The sequence below is a fragment of the Macrotis lagotis genome, chromosome 3 (assembly GCF_037893015.1).
Source record: "Macrotis lagotis isolate mMagLag1 chromosome 3, bilby.v1.9.chrom.fasta, whole genome shotgun sequence".
Classification (NCBI taxonomy): domain Eukaryota; kingdom Metazoa; phylum Chordata; class Mammalia; order Peramelemorphia; family Peramelidae; genus Macrotis; species Macrotis lagotis.
This window is the reverse complement of record NC_133660.1, coordinates 114,258,068-114,276,897: the sequence shown is the minus strand read 5'-3', so window position 1 is coordinate 114,276,897 and position 18,830 is coordinate 114,258,068. Positions and strand designations below refer to the sequence as shown.

The following is an 18,830-nucleotide window of genomic DNA, read 5'->3' as shown; positions in this document are numbered from 1 at the left end:
AAAATTCTGTCTCAAAACTCACAAAAGATATCATGAGGAGAGGAGAGAAGAGTGGAGAGGAAGTGGACCAGGTAGGTCACTAGAGTAGAGAATGAAAATGTTATGAAATTCCCCTAAAATTATTTCTTTTGTTATCCTCTTTTTTTCAACCTGCATATGTTGCATGTTTCCCGACTTTGCCCCCACCCTGGAGACCTGAGTGGCTCCTGGGGACCCTCACTCCAAATATCTTCCTATTTCTATTGTTTATTGTCTTCCTCTTTTAGAATGTAAGGCTCCAGAATACAGAGACTGCCTTTCCTTTGGCTTGCATCTCTGTTCCCAGCTCTTAGGATCTCACTTGGCCAGCTTAATAAAACTTGCCTGGCCTTATTGATAAAATGTCAGCTCCTTGAGGACAGGACTGTTTGGTTTGTACCATCAAGGTCTAACTAAGCACCTGGTGTGTGGAAAGCATTTAATAAACACTTGCTGATTGACAACGATTGACAGCCTGAATACTGGGTCGAGTGATGGAAGGGTCGGAGATAGCTCCTAAAATGGTTGTGGAAAGGCTGGGACAAGAGTTGGTGGGCAGAGAGGGTGGGAGTGGACTGCTGTCTTCACACCTGGATCTGTTGAGGTCTCCTGGGGTCTCCGGCTCTCTCTCTCCCTGGAAAGGGTGGTTAATAACCTCTTCCTGTGACTGGTCCCACAGTTCTGTGCTAGTTGGAAAATGGTCTCCTTGCCTCTATTACAATCTGACTCCGACTTATCTTTCTAGGTTTCTAGGTTATTATATATTAAATACATATCACATATATGTATTACATATCATATAGTATATCTCTTTTGTACATCCTGCCAGGAGGGAGGGTCCCAGCTTGCCCCTTGCTCTGCACTGGGAATATGAAGGAGCCTGAAAGTCTGCCCTTGAAAAGGGTTGCAGTTTTTTGAGGGAGACTAGACCTCTCCAGAAAAGATAAATAACAATGCTAGTTAATTAATTCCAAATGGTTTGCAAATAACTTGTGAATTGTCTAAGCTTCTTAGTGATTGCCAATCTCTGACTGGCATTTAAAGGAAATGTCCCAGGAGCCCATGCAGCTAGAGCTGGGCTTATTCAAAGGGATGGTGATTTTTCCTTGGGACCAGTCTGGGCTCAAATGAGCAGCCTTGGGGGTGGAAAATGCTGCCTGGAATACTGAGCCCCCTCTTTGGGATTAAAGGAGGAAATGAAAAAACCCCAGTCGGCTCTCCCCTGCTCCAAAAGCTCCAAAGACTCCTTATTCTCTATAGCTTAAAGTACAGATCCTGATTGGTGTGGAAGCCCTTCATTCAATCTGGCCCCTGCCTATCTTTCTAGGTTATTCCATACTACTCCCCTTCCTGTGCTCAGCTGCCCAGACTCATTGGCATCCTAGGTAGGGCACAGAGGCCAGGAGGCAGAAAGACCTGCATTCAAATGGAGATTCCACTGTGAGACCCTAGGCAAGTCCCTAAACCTCTTTGCCTCAGTTTCCTCATCTGTAACATAAAAATGGGGGATTATTAAGAGCACCTACTTCCCAAGGCTGTTGTGAGAATCAGATGGTACCTCTCCTATTGCCCTATAAAAAGGCTAGCTTATTATTCTAGCTAACCCAGGGCCCATTTGTATGTCTTTGGACAGACTCTGCTCATTCTTCTCTCACTTCAGCCTCAGTGAGTCTTCTGATTCCCTTCCCAGCTCAGCTCCCGGGTCTCTCCTGGAGCTGAGTGAAGATTAGGGCAGTGGAAGAGGACTTGGGACTCCATAATCCTCCAGCTGTTAGAGCTCCCCACCAAAAAATCCTAAGAATCATTAAATTTCCTTCCTCCAACTTTATGTGAACCTTATATTGACGTTTCCCCATAGACTATAAATATGGCACTAATTTGAATGAACACTATTGATAAAAAGGAGGAATAAATTCAGTGTGAATTGCAAAATGGAATAATTTTAAGGCTATCTTAGTAAAAAATTAAAGTTTCTTTGTCAGGGCCACAAGGAATTTTCAGGATTAAGTAGTATCATGTTCTCCTTTGGAACTGGTGAAAAACTTGCTATAATGACTGTCCCAAAACAAAGACCAATAACAAATTAATAAGAAAAAAATGTATATTTTAAGCAGTATACTTTAAAGATTTGATAGTGTTCATTCAAATTAGTGCTATATTTTTATTAGAGGCATCTTTGCAGGAGTGACCAAAGAGGACCTCAGATTTAGTTAGAAACAAATTCCAGCCTCAGATTATATCCTGACGATGTGATCCATGGCAGGTTGCCCTGTCACATTACAAACTGTAGAACTGGGTGCTTCTGCTTTAGGAGGTGTTTCTTCACTGATTGACACACAGTTCACCATAAAAATAAAAGCAAAACCTTGTTGCGACAAGTCCTTTGTGGCCTTGCGGAACCTGAGGGTTTGACTGTTTTAGGATTTGGGGAGAAGTTTGTTGGTAAGACCTTGTGGTATGTTTTTAATAAACATTTAGACTGCTTCCACGCAGGGGCTCTAATTGGTGCCCTCAGATGCACGTGCCACCACTGGCTCAATGCTGTTCTTCATTCTACTCTGCCGCTGGCCCTAGAGATGCAAAAGCAAGGAATGGAAAAAAGAGTACTTGGAGAATTGTTGGTCTGCAGGGAAACATTTCAATATAAAGTTCAATATAAAGGTTGGTGTAAGGAAATTTGAGCTAAAATGATTCTTGGAGTTTAGAAGTGGGGACTCTTAACTGCTGGAGGGCTATGGAGTCCCAAGTCCTCTTCCACCTCAGTGGCTCTCCTAGACACCAGTATGGTGCCCCTACCCATGGACCTGCCTTTATTTAGCTAGCAGCTTCAGTTCTTACCCAAGATATTCAAAGGCTTAGCTTGGAGAATCTTTACAAAGCATATAGTAGTAATTTGTTTACATTGTATTATATAATATGATGTTTATATAGTGCTTCCTGTATACGAGCTGCACAATGGCCCATTTTACAGTTATGGAAAGTGAGTCAAAGAGAGAGTAAATGACTTATCTAGAGTCACACAATTATTAAGTGTCTGAGACCAGGTTCAAATTCAAGTCTATATAACTCCAGGGCCACTGTACCCCCCCCCCCCAGCTGCCTGGTTATTTGCCTGGAGTAAGGACTTTTTGCTTTCTATTAACTTAGAATTCAATTCAGTACCCACTATGTGCAAAAATAAAAGCCAAACCAAAGACAGAAGTGAAATGGACCCTACTCTGAAGAAATTGACTTCTCCTGAGAGCATGTATCACATGCATTGATAAGTTAATACAAAGTCATTTCAAATGGAGAAGAACTCTGGAGGTAGAGCTAGGAAGACAAGGTGTAAGCACACGAAAGATCAGTAAGATTGAGTACCAGATTTTTTGATCCGAAAGGCCAATTATTTTTCTACTGTGTGAACCCACAGTAGAAGAAACATCCCCTATGGGCTTGTGCACAACCATTCATTAGATGTATCGTTCTGGAAAAGCTAGTTCATTTTTGTGGCTTCAGTTTTCTCATCTGTAAAAAGATGGGGTTGTTCCAGATGCAATCTTATCTTCTGCATATAATTATATCTGTATTTATGGTTCCTTGATAGAACACAAGCTTCTTTAAAACATATAGTTTGTTTTTTATCTTTGTACCTCTAGCATCCCAGGACCTAACACGACCTTGATGCTTATTAAGTATTTGTGTGATTGAGTAATTGATTGACAAATGGTCTCTCTAATGACCTATCTGGCTTTCTGATTAAAAGATCAGTTGCTGATTAGGCAGCATTGAAAATAGGTGTTGTGCTTTCTGAGATAAATGGCATTCTTTGGACTGGAGTGGCAAGAGAAGGTTTTACAGGTATGGGGACCAAGCTTAGAGTAGGAGAGCTCATACAGAGGAAATGGAGTGTGCAAAAAAAATTTCACAGCAAGGGGAAAGAAATAAGCATTGTACTAGCTACTGTGCTACAATTTTTTTTTACAATTATTATCTCATTTGAACCTCATAATGACCTTGGGAGGAATATGAGAAATCATTCATTTGGACCCCTACTCTATCTCCAATCAGGATAAATCAATTTGATATAATTCTATAGAGGTAGTGATTATAAGTTATGTGTGTTAGACCCTAGAGCTGGGAGCTACAGATTGTCAGTTCACTTGCTTAATCACAGGAAACCAGATGAGGCCTTCCTTACCTTTGTTTTTCCTTGTAGTGGTGACCACACCCGGTGTGTCACCCAATTGCATGGAAAGTCTTCCAATTTATTTTTGGGCCTCTGAACCTCTCTCTCTTGTCCTCTATGAGCAAGTGACCGTCTTATGACCCTTAATCAGTGGAGGTGCCCTGTGCTCCACCCAACATGAGGACCCTCTGCTATGTCACTTCGGTCCTCAAAAGCAGGTATATCAACCATTGAGACTGTATTTCACCATGCCTCTCTACATAATTGGCTATCAAACCCTATAACCACAAGGTCCTTGAAGAAGGAGGCATCTCATATCATGAAAAAGCTCTGAGGTCCGCTTCATTGGAGGGGGTCACAAACCCATTAATAAAGTACCATTGACTTAGAGCTCTACCTCAGACTCTTATTGTAGACTGGACAATTTTCATCCCTCTCATTTTTATAGATGAGGAAATTGAGGCAGAGGTTCAATAATTCATCTACTAAGTGTTTGAACCCAGGTCTTCCTGACTTTGGGTCAGACTCTACTGCCCCACCAGTTGCCTAACTTCAAGGAGTTGCCTGGAACCAGAAATAACTTGAGGTTTCCTTTTTCTCCAGATGTCATGGAATGTGCTCCTTCCTCAGGCTCAATTCCTCTACTAAGTCTTTCCATTGTTAGTGCTTGGCTTTAGGAGTCTCAGTGTCAGAATTGCCAACTGCTCTGGTCCTGCCATCCCCCACCCTTCATTTTGTTCTGGTATTGGACAGGTTAGGTGTTTCCTACACATATTTCAGTAAATCCCAGGGAGAAGACTTCCAAATCCAGTGTTTGAAAGGGTTGAACCATACTCATATTCTTCTGGGTCCAGTGATGGAGAGAGGAGGAGGTGCTGAGCCAGAAAGCAAACTGTACAACTAGGGGAACAGTACAAGAGGAGCCTGGGGGCTCAGTGGAGAGAGGATCAGAGCAGGAGCTGGGAAGCCTCCTCTTCACAAGTTCAAATCTGGCCTCAGACACTTACTAGTTGGGTGATCCTGGACAAGTCACTTAACCCTGTTTACCTCAGTTTCCTCATATGTAAAATAATCTGGAGAAAGAAGTGGCAAACCATTCTAATATATTTTCCAAGAAAAACCCAAATAGGATCAAGAAGAAAGAAAACTTGGACACAACTGAAAAAAAAAAGACAAAGCCATAACATGTGTATATATCTAAACACACACACACACACACACACACATATATATATATATATATACACACTGTGGGTATATGTAGACATATATATGTGTGTGTATACAAATATGTATTTGTGTGTAGGCAATATAGATATTCAGTGAACTGGGAACAGAATTCTGTTGGAGGGAGATCTCATGTGAGAAACCAGGATTACTCCATTCATCTTGTATTCCAGGGAATCATGAAAATATATATAAATATATAAAATTTCAGAGAAATTAAAATCAAGCATAACCCAATGGAAAACGAAAATATACATGGTGGACATGAGCAAGCTATACAGCAGGGTGTCAACTTACATCACATAAAAGATATTATTGAGGACATGAAAAAATGAAAGAAAGTATTTAGTATAGAGTATTTACAGAGGTATGGCTCTCTCCATTATTATAAGAAAAGAAGGCTTCACTGAATCAGGAAGATTCTCTATTAATGTAAAGGAAACACACACACATATATGATACATATATAAAGGAATATATTATATAATATAATTGGAATATTTATATTATAAAGGAAAAACGATAAAAAAAAGATGAAGCATAGGGAAGGTGTGAGGTGCATTAATTGTCAAATAAATATTTTTGTTCATCTCTTGACCTCTTTGTATTGTAAATACCTTGAGAGATCATTGTTATTTCTATCTTTGTGCCTGGTAGACTCTCTTGCCAGATAGGCACTTTACAGATGTTTATTGACAGTGGAGGAGCACCCATTGAAATCAGTTATCTTCCAAATTATTAGCTATTCTTGAGGCTGTCACTTTCCAATGGTCCTTTTCTTCTCTTTCCCTTCTAGTTCTTCCTTAGGAAGCAGAGAAGTGAGAAGAGGGATAGCCAGGCCAGGTGTTTGCTAGATGTTTTTTGGGGGGGGCAGATAAAGTTAGATTGTTTAGAACAGAATCACTACCTCCTACCACCACCACCAGACTCAAGCCCAGTCTACCCTTCTCTTCATTGAAGTATTTGTCCCACTGAAATTCAAGAGAGTCTCTTTCAGGTCCAGGAGAAGTGAAGTAGAATTGATAATGCCCATTCTAGCTGACCCTAGTGGGTCTGAGTTCCAAAAAGTTTCAGGACCTGGGCCTCGAGTAAGAACCTAAAAGGCTAGAAATGAACCCATTCCCACAAAAATCCCATCAGACTTTAGTATTTCTTGTACTGTCTTCCTACCTATACTGTTCTCATTGGTAGCTTGCTGATTTCTTTCTGGCCTTGTTGATCAAGGTGCTTTTTTACCCCAGCCTATTTTGGCCTCACTTATTTCCTTTCCTATAAAAGGTGTCCCAAAAAGTCTTAGTGCAATTTTAAGCTTTGGAAAAACAAAACAAAACTGCAGCACCTAGGAGGTTCAATGGATAGAGCACTTGCCATGGCATCAGGAGGACCTGAGTTCAAATCCAGGCTCAGACACTTTATAATTACCTTGGACAAGTCACTTAACCCCATTGCCTTGCCAAAAAAAAGACTAAGATTTCTTAGATACTCAAATTTGTCATTTACCCTTGTAGTTTTACCAAGACATACTTATGCATTTTTAATTGGCTTCTCTCTTTATTTGATCCTGCTACTTATAATATGTTCTCTCACACACTCTCTCTCTCTCTCTCTCTCTCTCTCTCTCTCTCTCTTTCTTACTGATATTTCTTGTACCAAAGATTTAGAGATGGAAAGGAATTTAAAAGTCAACTAGTGCAAGCCCACAATTTGAGGAAACATAAGTGATTTGGCCATGATCACATAGGAACTACATGGCAAAGCCAAGATTTGAACCCAAATGACTTTACTGCTGAGCCCTGGTTACTAATACCCAAATGACCAAGTCCTCCCCTCCTCTCCTCTCCCTCCTCCTCCTCCAACCATTTAAGAGCCCTTTTTGCATACTTAGAAAACAAACTATTCACTCTGTGAAGGTTAGGTGTCCTTCCAGTCAAACCATCATGGTTGATCATAGTACAGAAAGGGGAACCAGTAACAGAAAGTTAAAGATATAAGTGTTTCAGGGGAGAAGGCAGGACTTGGACCTTGAAAACCCAGAGCTGGACCCATCAGTATGGGCCCTTGGGCAGTGAGATTATGTTATGTTTAAGTATTGGGATCTTAATGGGGAAGGAAATTTTTCCTACTGAAGCTCTTGGAGTAAAACAACCATATCCTTGTATGTTTCTTTCATTTATTTAGGAACATGATTTATTTATTGAGTCTTTTTTAAGGTTTATCTTTATGTTCATGCAAGCAGAGCTCTTTTATCTCTTACTTATTTCTCAATAACCCCTAGGGGATAAACTTTATATTTTATGTTGTCAGTAAAATATTACTATTATCGGGCAAGTATGAGCAAGAATAATTTGGAATGATCAAAGTGTGAGAAACCATTGGAATAATAAGAATTTAGCTTCTCTGGCTTTCTTTCAATGGGGAAAGGTAAAACTAGCCAGTTCAAAGGAATTTCTTTCCCATGGAATTCTTTTTTTAAAAAACTGTGTGTGTGTGTGTGTGTGTGTGTGTGTGTGTATGTTTGTATGTATGTGTATGCATATATGTGGGTGTATATATATATATATAAAAAACCTATAAATACACACATATGTGTATATTTATACAAATACATATGAAGATAGAGACTGATTCTTTTTTAAGAATTCCATTGTTGGGATTCTTTCAGGGGAAAAAAATTTATCAAAACAAATCTCCCTCCTTGGAGGGAATATTGTGTATGCAACTAGCAATAGTCCCAAGCCAGCTAAAATTTCAAGATAGCAAATATAAAATAATTGTTCCTCCTGGTTAATTTTATACTTGTTCTGAAATTGAATTATGTTGAGCCTGGTTCAATCCAGGACTCTGAGGGATGCTACTTTTTAAGGAAAGCTTATGGTGATGAGAATTTACAAACTTATTTTCAAGGACCCAGAGGAAAGAGGTTAGGAGACTGAGTGATTCTTTCAAATGACATTCCATTGATCAGTATTATTCTTGTGCTCCAATTTAGTTTACCATAATAAAACAGGAAGTTTCCTGAAAACAAATAAGAAAGTCTTCTTTCTTAAGTTGTCTTCTTTCTTTCTAAATTTCTGAGTTCAGTTTCTTAGCATATTTAAATCTTTTACATTGGTGCTTTTATTATTTAACCTTTTGTATATATGAAATGGATGAAATTGTATATAAAAATTAAGATTTTTTTTCTTTTTAAAAACTTTTAGGGCAAGCAAATAAAGTGGCCAAGGATGCTGCTAACAGATGGACTGGTATGTACTCTACACAACCCTGGCTCCATTACAAGAGTTCTAAAATAAACTTGTTGTGCCATAACTGTGTTAGGACATCAGAGATATGTGTGTACCTTGGTCTATGTAGGAGTTTACAATCCTGAAAACTTGGGTATTGATTGGATTTTGTAAGTTCAAGCATTGCTTAAAATATGTACAGTGAGGTAATTTTAAAGAAGCTTCCAGTGAATCAAAAAAAAATTATAATCATTTAGGAAATACTTCCAATAAGAAGTCTCTGTGACCTTAGGAGGATTATTTTATTTTTTTTGAACCTCAGTTTCTTCTGTGTAAAATGATGGCTTAGATTTGGAAAAATGGAAAAAGTACTCAGTTTGGAATTAGAATATCTAGGTTCAAATCTCAGCATTGCTAGTTAGTACCAAATGTAATGATTAAATAATAACCACATTTAGTCTCAGTTTCCTTGTCAAAAAATGAAGGGTTGAATTAGATGATCTCTAAGGTGCCTTCCAGTTTGAAATTTATGACCCCTTCCAAATCTAAGCTTTCCTAATGTTTTTGCAAGACTTGCCTAGATGATGTTTGTCATATTTAGAATTCTGATCTTGTTCTTCCCTGTGTCCACTAATATATTTCCACTTTAGTTTCACCATTTGCAAATGGGGTTTGAGTGACCTGCCCAAGGTCACACAGCTAGGCAATTATTAAGTGTCTGAGGATGTATTTGAACTCAGGTCCTCCTGACTCCAGGGCCAGTGCTCTAACCACTGTGCCACCTAGCTGCCCCTTGTTTGACAATTATTGACTAATTTTGGCATCCCAGGTATCTTTGAAACATATTATAAGTACACCTACCTTGAAATATTACTTTTTTTTTCTCATAGATAACATATTTGCTATAAAATCTTGGGCCAAAAGGAAATTTGGATTTGAAGAAAGTAAAATTGATAAGAACTTTGGAATTCCAGAAGATTTTGACTACATAGACTAAAACATTCCACAGTAGTTCTAGATTACTTGTGTGTATATATGTATAGTAATATTATCTTTCCAAGATTATTAAAATGTAATACACTTGAAACTATGTTTTTTTATTATTTGAATTCCTTCAATAAAGCATAAAATCCTTGTGTTCTGCTCTTTTGTTTTTGCCCTTTTTTTATTAAAAGAAGTATAGTAATCTGCCTCGGGAGTAGTAAGAATCCCTCGAGGGTCTTAAAAATGAGGCAAGGGGGTTTAAAAGAAATAGAAAGGAGTGGAGCCAAGATGGTGACAAGAAGGGATCCAGTCTTAGGCGCTCTCTGATAAAACTTGAAACTAAGGACTCTAACTAAACTTTGGAGAGACAGAACCCACAGAGGGACCTAGTGAGGCAGTTCTCCTACTCAAGGTAACCTGGAAAAGAGCAGAAAGGCTCTGCTCCCCCAGGGTCGGAGGGGCGGCCTGACAGAGCAAGAAAACTTCAGCCTCCCAGAGGCAGCCTCAGGGCGCTGGGAGCCCCGGATCACAGGAGCGGGAGAGTCTCCTGAGCTGTACCCCAGGGAGCACTGGGCACAAACTGGGGGAACAGGGGGGACCTCTGCCAGAGGGAGCATGTGGAGCCCAGCCCTACGGGCACACTGTGAGCAGCTTGGTCTTTCTGCAGCCCTGAGCCTGAAACAGAAGCAGGCGGAGCCAGTAAGCAGGAGCCTCCAGGGCATGAGCCCATTGAGCTGAGGAAGGGGAGTGAAGAGAGACTGCCTAGCTTTGTCCTCTGCCCCTGGAACAGGACTCTGGGGCTCTGACCACATTCAGATCCTGATTGCAGTCTAGGCCCCCCCCCATAGAACAGCAGGGCCCCCTACCTCAGCCCCGTGGCAGAGAGGAGCACTTATGGTCATTCACAGACCAGGAGGGGAGGACAGAGCCTCACACACTGAGACCCTTGTGGGAGTGTCCCAAAAGCTCAGGAAGCACCCCAAAACCAGGCCCAGACTGGGAAAATGAGCAAGCAGAGAAACAAGAGGAAGACCATTGAGAAATATTTTGCATATGAGCCCAAGAAGGATCAAAATACTCAGTCTGAAGATGAGGAAGCACAAGCTCCTGCATCTAAAGACTCCCAAGAAAAACAGAAATTGGGTTCAGGCTTGACAGAGCTCAAAAAAGACTTTGAAAATCAAAGGAGGGAGTTGGAAGAAAAACTGGGAAAAGAAAGGAGAGAGATACAGGAAAAACATGAAAATGAAGTCAGCAGCTTAGTCAAGGAAATCCAAAAAAATGCTGAAGAAAATAGCATGCTAAAAACCAGCTTAGGTCAAATGGATAAAACAGTTCAAAAAAGTTATTGAGGAGAAGAATGCTTAAAAAGCAAAATTGGCCAGATGGAAAAAGAGATAAGAAAACTCTGAGGAAAACAAATCCTTCAGACAAAGAATAGAATTCAGGGAGACTAATGAATTTACCAGAAATCAGGAATCAATACTTCAAAACCAAAAAAATGAAAAATTAGAAGAAAATGTGAAATATCTCATTGAAAAAAAACAACTGATATGGAAAACAGACTTAGGAAAGATAATTTAAAAATTATTGGAATACCTGAAAGTCATGATCAGGAAAAGAGCCTTGGCATCATTTTCAAAGAATTACTACAGGAAAATTGCCCTGATATTCTAGAAGCAGAGGGCAAAATAGAAATGGAGAGAATCCACTGATCCCCCTCGAGAAAGAGATCCCAAAAAACCAACCCCTAGGAATATTATAACCAAGTTCCAGAACTGCCAAGTCAAAGAGAAAATATTACAAGCAGCCAGAAGGACACAGTTCAAATATCATGGAGCTGCAGTCAGGATCACACAGGACTTAGCAGCAACTACATTGGAAGCTCGTAGGGCTTGGAATATAATATCCCGGAAGCCAAAAGAGCTTAGAATGCAGCCAAGAATGAACTACCCAGCAAGGCTGAATGTCCTTTTCCAGGGAAAAAGATGGACTTTCAATGAACCAGGGGAATTTCAAATGTTCCTGTTGGAATGGCCAGAGCTGAACAGAAGGTTTGATCTTCAGATACAGGACTCAGGTGAAGCATGGAGATTGGAGGAGAAGGGGAAAATATGAGGGACTTAATGAGGATGAACTGCATGTATTCCTGCATGACACTGATAATACTCGTATGAACCTTCTCAGTTAATAGAGCAGGTAGAGGGAGCTTTTATAGATGAAGCACAGGAGAAAGCTGAATTTGAAGATAAAATATGGTGTAAAAATGGAGTCAATAGAAAAAAAGGGAAATGTAATGGGAGAAAGAAAAAGGAGAGGGGGAATAGGCCAAGATATTTCATATAATAAGATTTTTTTATTACAATGAGCTATTGCAATGATATGGAAGGGGAGAGGCAAGGGGGAATGAGGGAACCTTTGCTCTCATCAGAGGTGTCTAGGAGAGGAAACAGCATATATACTCAATGGGGTATAGGCATCTGGAGTAAGAAGGAGGGAGGAGCAGGGGGAAGGGGTGGGGATGTGAATAAAGGAGGACAGGATGGACCATGGTGGGAGAGTGGTCAGATATAACACATTTTCTTTTTTACTTCTTGCAAGGGGCTGGGAATGGAAGGCCTGTCCAGGACCATAGGACCAGGTGGATTCTGGGCCTAAGGGGTGGTATGGGGGCTCAGGGCCTCTTGGCCCCAGGACCAGGGATCTGTCTGCTGCGCCACTCAGCGACCCTACAGCAGAGTCAGAGTGAAAGGAGAGAGAAAATAGAGTACATGGTAATGGAGAAATAAGAAAGGGGGGAGTTGCAATCAGCAATGGCAATGGTGGAAAAATATGGAAGTAACTTTTGCGATGGACTTACCATAAAGAATGCGATCCACCCATGACAGAGTTGTTGGTGTTGGAACAGAGACTAAAGCACATTTTTTATTATTATTATTATTTGGGGGAGGGTGCAGGGCAAATGGGGCTGGGTGGCCTGCCTGGGTCCACATAGCAGGGTAATCTTTGGGTGTCTGAGGCCGGATTTGGACCTGGGTGCTCCTGGCTCAAGGGCCAATGCTCTCTATCTGCCACCCAGCCACCCTTACTATGATTACTATTTTATTTTATTTTGGGTCTTTTTTTTTCTTCTTTTTGGTTTTTGCAGGACAGTGGGGATTGGGTGTCTTGCATATCACACGGCTGGGTGATTGTGGGGTGTACGAGGCTGGATGTGGGCTCGGGTGCTCGTGGCTCCAGGGCTGGAGCTTCGTCCATTGCGCCACCTGGCCATACCTACAATTATTACTATTATTTTTTTATTTTAATTTTTTTTCTCTCCCCTTTACTTTATCGCCCAAGCAAGTCTATATTCATGGGGGGGGGGTATTTTGTTTACTCTTAAACAAGAATTTTTTATTAATGTAAAAGAAAACATTTGTACAAAATGAGAATTAAAAAAATAAAATTTAAAAAAATAAATAAATAAACAAACCAACAAACAAATAAATAAATAAAATGAGGCAAGGGATTCCTCTTCAATTATGGGATTCTCTAGATGATCTTTGATTTTTGCCTTCGAGCTTTGAGTCTGTGATTCTTCCATATCTTCGACAATGAACTGAAAATTCCTGTCAATATGAATTATTGAATTTATTTCTTCAAGGCCTTATTCTAATAGGTTGTGAAAATATCATTATACTTTCCCTCATATATTAAATAAATAGAAGTTTAGGACCAAGGTTCCTTCCAGCTTTAGATCTAGAATCCTATGAAATTTAGGAAGAATCAACATGGCCCAGGAGAGTGCATAAAGATCTGGGCTTAGAGTCCAGAAAACTTTGGCTCATTTTCCTTCTACCATTTTAATTAGCTGGGTGATTCTGGGCAAGTCAATATTTCAATGCCTTAAGCCAGCCTCTAAAATCTAAGATGTAAAATTAGTACCACTCTGCATTGATAGAAAAAATTTCCTCCCTGGAAGTTCCCAACATCATTGATATTATTAAGTCTAGTCCAAAAAAAATTAAAATAGATATAATTAATTTGAAGTCTTTAGTTCATGTGTATGGATCAAAAAACATTTTTAAGTTACATTACCATCTTTATTATTTCCCCTGGTCATGTTTTAGGTCCTAAAAAGCATCACTAAAGACTGAGAAATCTGTATATGCTTTCCAAATGATATTGTCATTTCCCGTTGGAAAAAATACTGAAGTCCAATCCAATTTAAAGTTACATTGGAATTTCCAAAATAACAAAACTAAACTTTTTTAAACTTTTAATTTTGTATTTTTCTGTTGCAAAGACCAATCAATTTCACATTGGTTAATCAGGTTTATGCAATTTTTATGTTAATAGAAGGTGGGAAAAAAGATGGTAGTCATCACAACTTCCATCTAGTTCTTTAAAGTTTACGAAGTGCTTTATATCTATTATATAATTAGAGCTTCATAACAGCCCAATGAAATAGATATTACAGTTGTCCTCATTTTATAGAGGAGGAAAGTGCTTTTCAGAGCAGTTATGTGCCTTGTCCATTATCATCCAGCAAGTAAATGTTAAAGGTGAAATGTGAGACCAATATGAATTTTTTAATATTTAAAAGTAACTCCCTTCTCATCCTTCCTTCCCTACTCCCATCATACCCTTGCATTTGTGAGTCTCTTCAAAGGTTATGATATAACATAAAACATAGATATTATTAGCTATGACATTCAGGGATTTTTTTTAAATTAAGCTAAATTTTTTCAATTAGCAAACATTTAATTTTTTCACCTTGCTTTAGGAAATTTAAAAAAAATTGTAAACAAAACATATCATCAAGCAAAACAAATTCTTCCATTGGCCATGTTCAAAAAATATAGATCTTATTCTACACTGACTCAATGACTTCTCTGTCCCGACATTGGCATTCTAGGATTCCTAAAACTACACCCCCCATAAAAGGACAAGTTAAAAAGAAACATACCCCACATGTAATTTTTCCCACTTGAAGGATATTTGCTAGTTAATCTAAAAATGACAATTTTTAAGAAAACTATAGACAGCTGTTTACAACATCCTTTGCCACCTCCACTTTTTTCCTCCCAAAAGCAGTCAAATTCAGATATTCTCTCTTGGTCAGCTTGAAGGAAATACTCATGTCTGCAGTGACCCAAATGGCATTCATTAGATTTGCTGTGAATTTGGTCTTTGTACAGACAGAGTGCCCCAAGGCTCCATAATCACTTCCTGCAGGTGGGTAGGAAGAGGCTTGATCCTTCACTATTTGTTGTGTAAGAGTTCCAGGCCCAGAGTTTAAGTTGCCTGGGGAAAGATTCTCACTGGAAAGATTAAGTGTAGGAGAGGAATAAATAGCTTGTCATTCTACCATCAGCTTGATTAGGCATCCTTTTTGAACCACCTTATAACCAGAGGAGAAACTTTTTCGTTCGGGGAAGAAGCTCTCAGATATAATATTCTGTGCAAATATTTTATATTCTAAAACTAATGGCACCTAAAACATCATTTAGCCAAACATTAGGTAGGGAGAGACTTGACTCTCCCTATCCTATTAAAAAAAAAAATACCTTAGAGGAAGAAATGAGGATAAAAGAGCTAAAGCAGGAGACCAACAATGGGCATAATATGTCATCCCAATCTGCTAGGACTTTTTATCAGACTTGTATAATATAGATCACTGTCAGGATGGCCTCAGTCTCCTGCTTCTGGTTATTCCCTGACCTGTTTAACTTTGAGGCTTGACACAATTTTTATTATGCTTGGAATCAGTCATCTTAGAGATATTGACCCTTCAGCTACTCATTAATTGACGAACTTCCTAGGTGTCTTTGATAAGGTCAGAAAGAAAGGTGACATCTGCTAGACAAAATCCATGAGAGTAGAGACTGGGTCTTTTATTAGCATCTCCATAACATAGTACCTCATACATAGTAGGCACTTTAAAAATATTGAATAAATAATCTCCATTGCCTTGCTTTCAAGTGTTATAAGAAAGTGAAATCTATCATTTTTAAAGAATATTTTTTAAAATCCAAAGAATTTACAAACGAGTGATTAATATCCTTGATTATCAGGAAATTTTTCATGTTCACATCACATCACTAAGATGGTCAAGATGAATGTAAGGGAAAAAAGTGTTGAGGACTTACTAGGTTCAGATAAAAAGGAAAAATCAGAAATAGTACCTGGTCTTAGCTCACAATAAAAAAATGTTAAAAACAAATGTTCATAGTGGAGGAACAAAGTAACCATTCCCCCTTTCCACATTTGACTTATTATTGACTTATAGTTTTGAGATAAAGATCTGGGTGTGAGTCAGAAATAGCTGTCATGATATCCTTGAATGAATATTCCACAGTTGGACCCTTTTTATTCCTTAGTGAGTTTGCTACAGCTGGACCCTATCAGAGTAGTTTGGAGAATCAAGAAGTTCTAGGGTGGGGATGAAGACATAGTATCTTCAAAACATGTAAATCATTAAAAATGTAGGTAAGTAATGTAAGAGTTATATTTGTGGTAATTGTTTCGAAGAAATATCAGGACTGATCATACTTTCAAGAGACAGAGACTGTAATTCCCTTGGAGATATTCTTCATGATATATAAATAAGTCAAGAGAAAAATGTATTTTCTATGAATATAGTGGGCTTACATGTATGTAGTTGGGTTTCAGTAAATCAACTTAAATTTTAAAAAATCCGACCCGTAAAAATAAAAAGGTTATGTCATTAAATGTAACCTTATGCCAAGGGACTCAGAAGGCATTGAATCTCAAGGCTACAGATATCCATGATTGTAGGCCAGGAAATGGGTCACAAACATGTAAGTTTAATATATTGACATTTGTATAGTTACAAATTTTGAGGGGGGAATGCCATATAAGTCCCTGTAAGAGGGAAAAAAATGAAGAAAGATTATAAATGCCAATAGGAATTATTCCATTTCTTTGAAATGTAATTTTATTCCACAATGATCTCTTTGCAATAAAAGTACCATTAGCCAATCTGTGTTTTTTAAGATGACTCTTTCAGAGCTTTGATGCCTTCCTTGTTGTTAACTCTCATCTCCCTGAACTATGCAATAAGAAATTTATCAATAGGTGTTATCCTGGTTTGGTCTGCTGGGGATCACAAATCTAGAGTCCTAGCTTGGCTTTGATAGTTAATGTGGACTAGCAGCCAACGAGTCTGATATTATAAAAATGTTTAGTCCTGACTATTACCCTTTAAGATTTTTCATTTCACTTCTTTTTTCAATAGGAATTAATTTGTTGATGTTGGAAGCTTGAGTTCCCTTAAGAAACTAAACAGGAAAGCAAATAGTAATCATGATTGAACCCTGAGTCCTTAAGTTAGTTATACTTCTCTTTGTGAGTTGACAGCAAGTTGCCAGTACCAATTAAAAAACCTTTTAACTAAGTTCTGATGCCTTTTGTTTTTTCAGTTCTTTCTGCTTATATACTCTCTCCTTTGCCCATGAGAATATAACCAAGAAAAATAGTTATGAGAAACCAACCCCCTTAGTCACATAGGGGTCTAATGGTATTGCACCATTCTATCCCCACAGTCTTGCCTTTTAAGCTCTAATAAAACAGGGAGTTGCTTTACTTCATCTCTTTCCCAGAGCCGGTATTGCTCATTACAATTACATAGCAGTTTGGTGTCTTTTTATTCTTATTTCATTCATATTCCTTTGGACATTATATAAATTATTTTCCTGGTTCTATTTCATTCGCTCTGTATCAGTTCACAGAATCCTAGATCTTGAGGTGGAAGGGACCCTAGAGTTGACCCAGTCAGATCCCCCTCATTTTATACATGAGGACTCAAAGTTACAATGGAGTGACTTGCCAGGATAAGACAGGTAGTAACGGAATAACAGAACGAGTGTCTAACCCAGATTCTGTGATTCAAATATCACGTTCTTTCCATTGTACCATATTGCCATACTTTAGCTATTGACTTGTTTCTCCGGTTGCTACATGTTCATCACTTCTTATGGTGCTATAATATTCCATTACATCAGTATACCAATTGGGTCATTCATTCTCCATGACTACCATTTTTTCAGGTTCTTTGCAAGTCTCCAATGATTGTCTATTTTGAGAGGGGAAAGAAAGAGAATTGATGCTGGAATCTGAAGATTGATGTTCTGATCTGGTTTCTTACAACCCTTCCAACTCTAGGGTATGAATAGCTATGAAAGCAAAGTGAATAATTAAGCTAATTATTAACGCAACTTTATGCTTACCTTACGAGAAAAGGAAATGAGAAACCATTCCAGGATGTTTGCCAAGATAACTTCATTGGCAATATTGATATGTACTGGTGCATGGGATCATGATAAGTTGGATACAACTGAACAATTGCTTATTTTCCATCAGCAAACCACTCTTAAATGTGCCTACAGAGAAGGATATGGTCTCTTAGAGATTATCAAGTCTAAGTTCCTTCTTTCAAAGTCATATTTCTTTTCAATGTTGTAGTTATCGTACAAATTATTCTGGTTCTGTTCACTTACCTCTGATTTAATTTATGTGAGTTTTCTTGGTCTTTCTGAAACAGTCCATTTTGTCATTTTTTCAAGGTTTTTGCAAAACAATGGGGTTAAGTGGCTTGCCCAAGACCACACAGCTAGATAATTATTAAGTGTCTGAGACCGCATTTGAACTCAGGTATTCCTGACTCCAGGGCCGGTGCTCTATTCACTTTACCACCTAGCTGCCCCCATTTCTTTTTTTTTTTTAATTAAATTTTATTTATTTAAGGCAATGGGGTTAAGAGTGACTTGCCCTCTCTGAGGTACCACCTCACACCTCTCAGATTGGCCAATATGACCAGAAAGAACAATGATCAATGTTGGAAGGGATGTGGGAAATCTGGAACACTAACACATTGTTGGTGGAACTGTGAACTCATCCAACCTTTCTGGAGAGAAATTTGGAATTACTCCCAAAGGGCAACAAAAATGTTCATACGCTTTGATCCAGCAATACCACTAATGGGTCTATCTATACCCTGAAGAGATGATGAAAAAGGGTAAAAACATCACTTGTACAAAAATATTCATAGCAGCCCTGTTTGTGGTGGCAAAGAATTGGAAATTAAGTGAATGTCCTTCAATTGGGGAGTGGCTTAACAAACTGTGGTATATGGATGTGATGGAACACTATTGTTATATTAGAAACCAGAAGGGATGTGAATTCAGGGAAGCCTGGAGGGATTT

At 38.7% G+C, this 18,830-nt stretch overlaps 1 protein-coding gene across 1 annotated transcript in view; it reads left to right on the top strand.

Moving 5' to 3' along the window:
• Positions 1 to 11,432, top strand: part of MND1 (meiotic nuclear divisions 1) — a 105,198-nt gene extending 93,766 nt beyond the window's left edge. The window contains exons 7-8 of the mRNA XM_074229107.1: positions 8,614 to 8,658; positions 9,528 to 11,432. Coding sequence (XP_074085208.1) covers positions 8,614 to 8,658; positions 9,528 to 9,634 — 152 coding nt within the window. The 3' untranslated portion in view covers positions 9,635 to 11,432. The remainder of the gene's footprint in view (positions 1 to 8,613; positions 8,659 to 9,527) is intronic.
• The last annotated feature ends 7,398 nt before the right edge of the window (positions 11,433 to 18,830 follow it).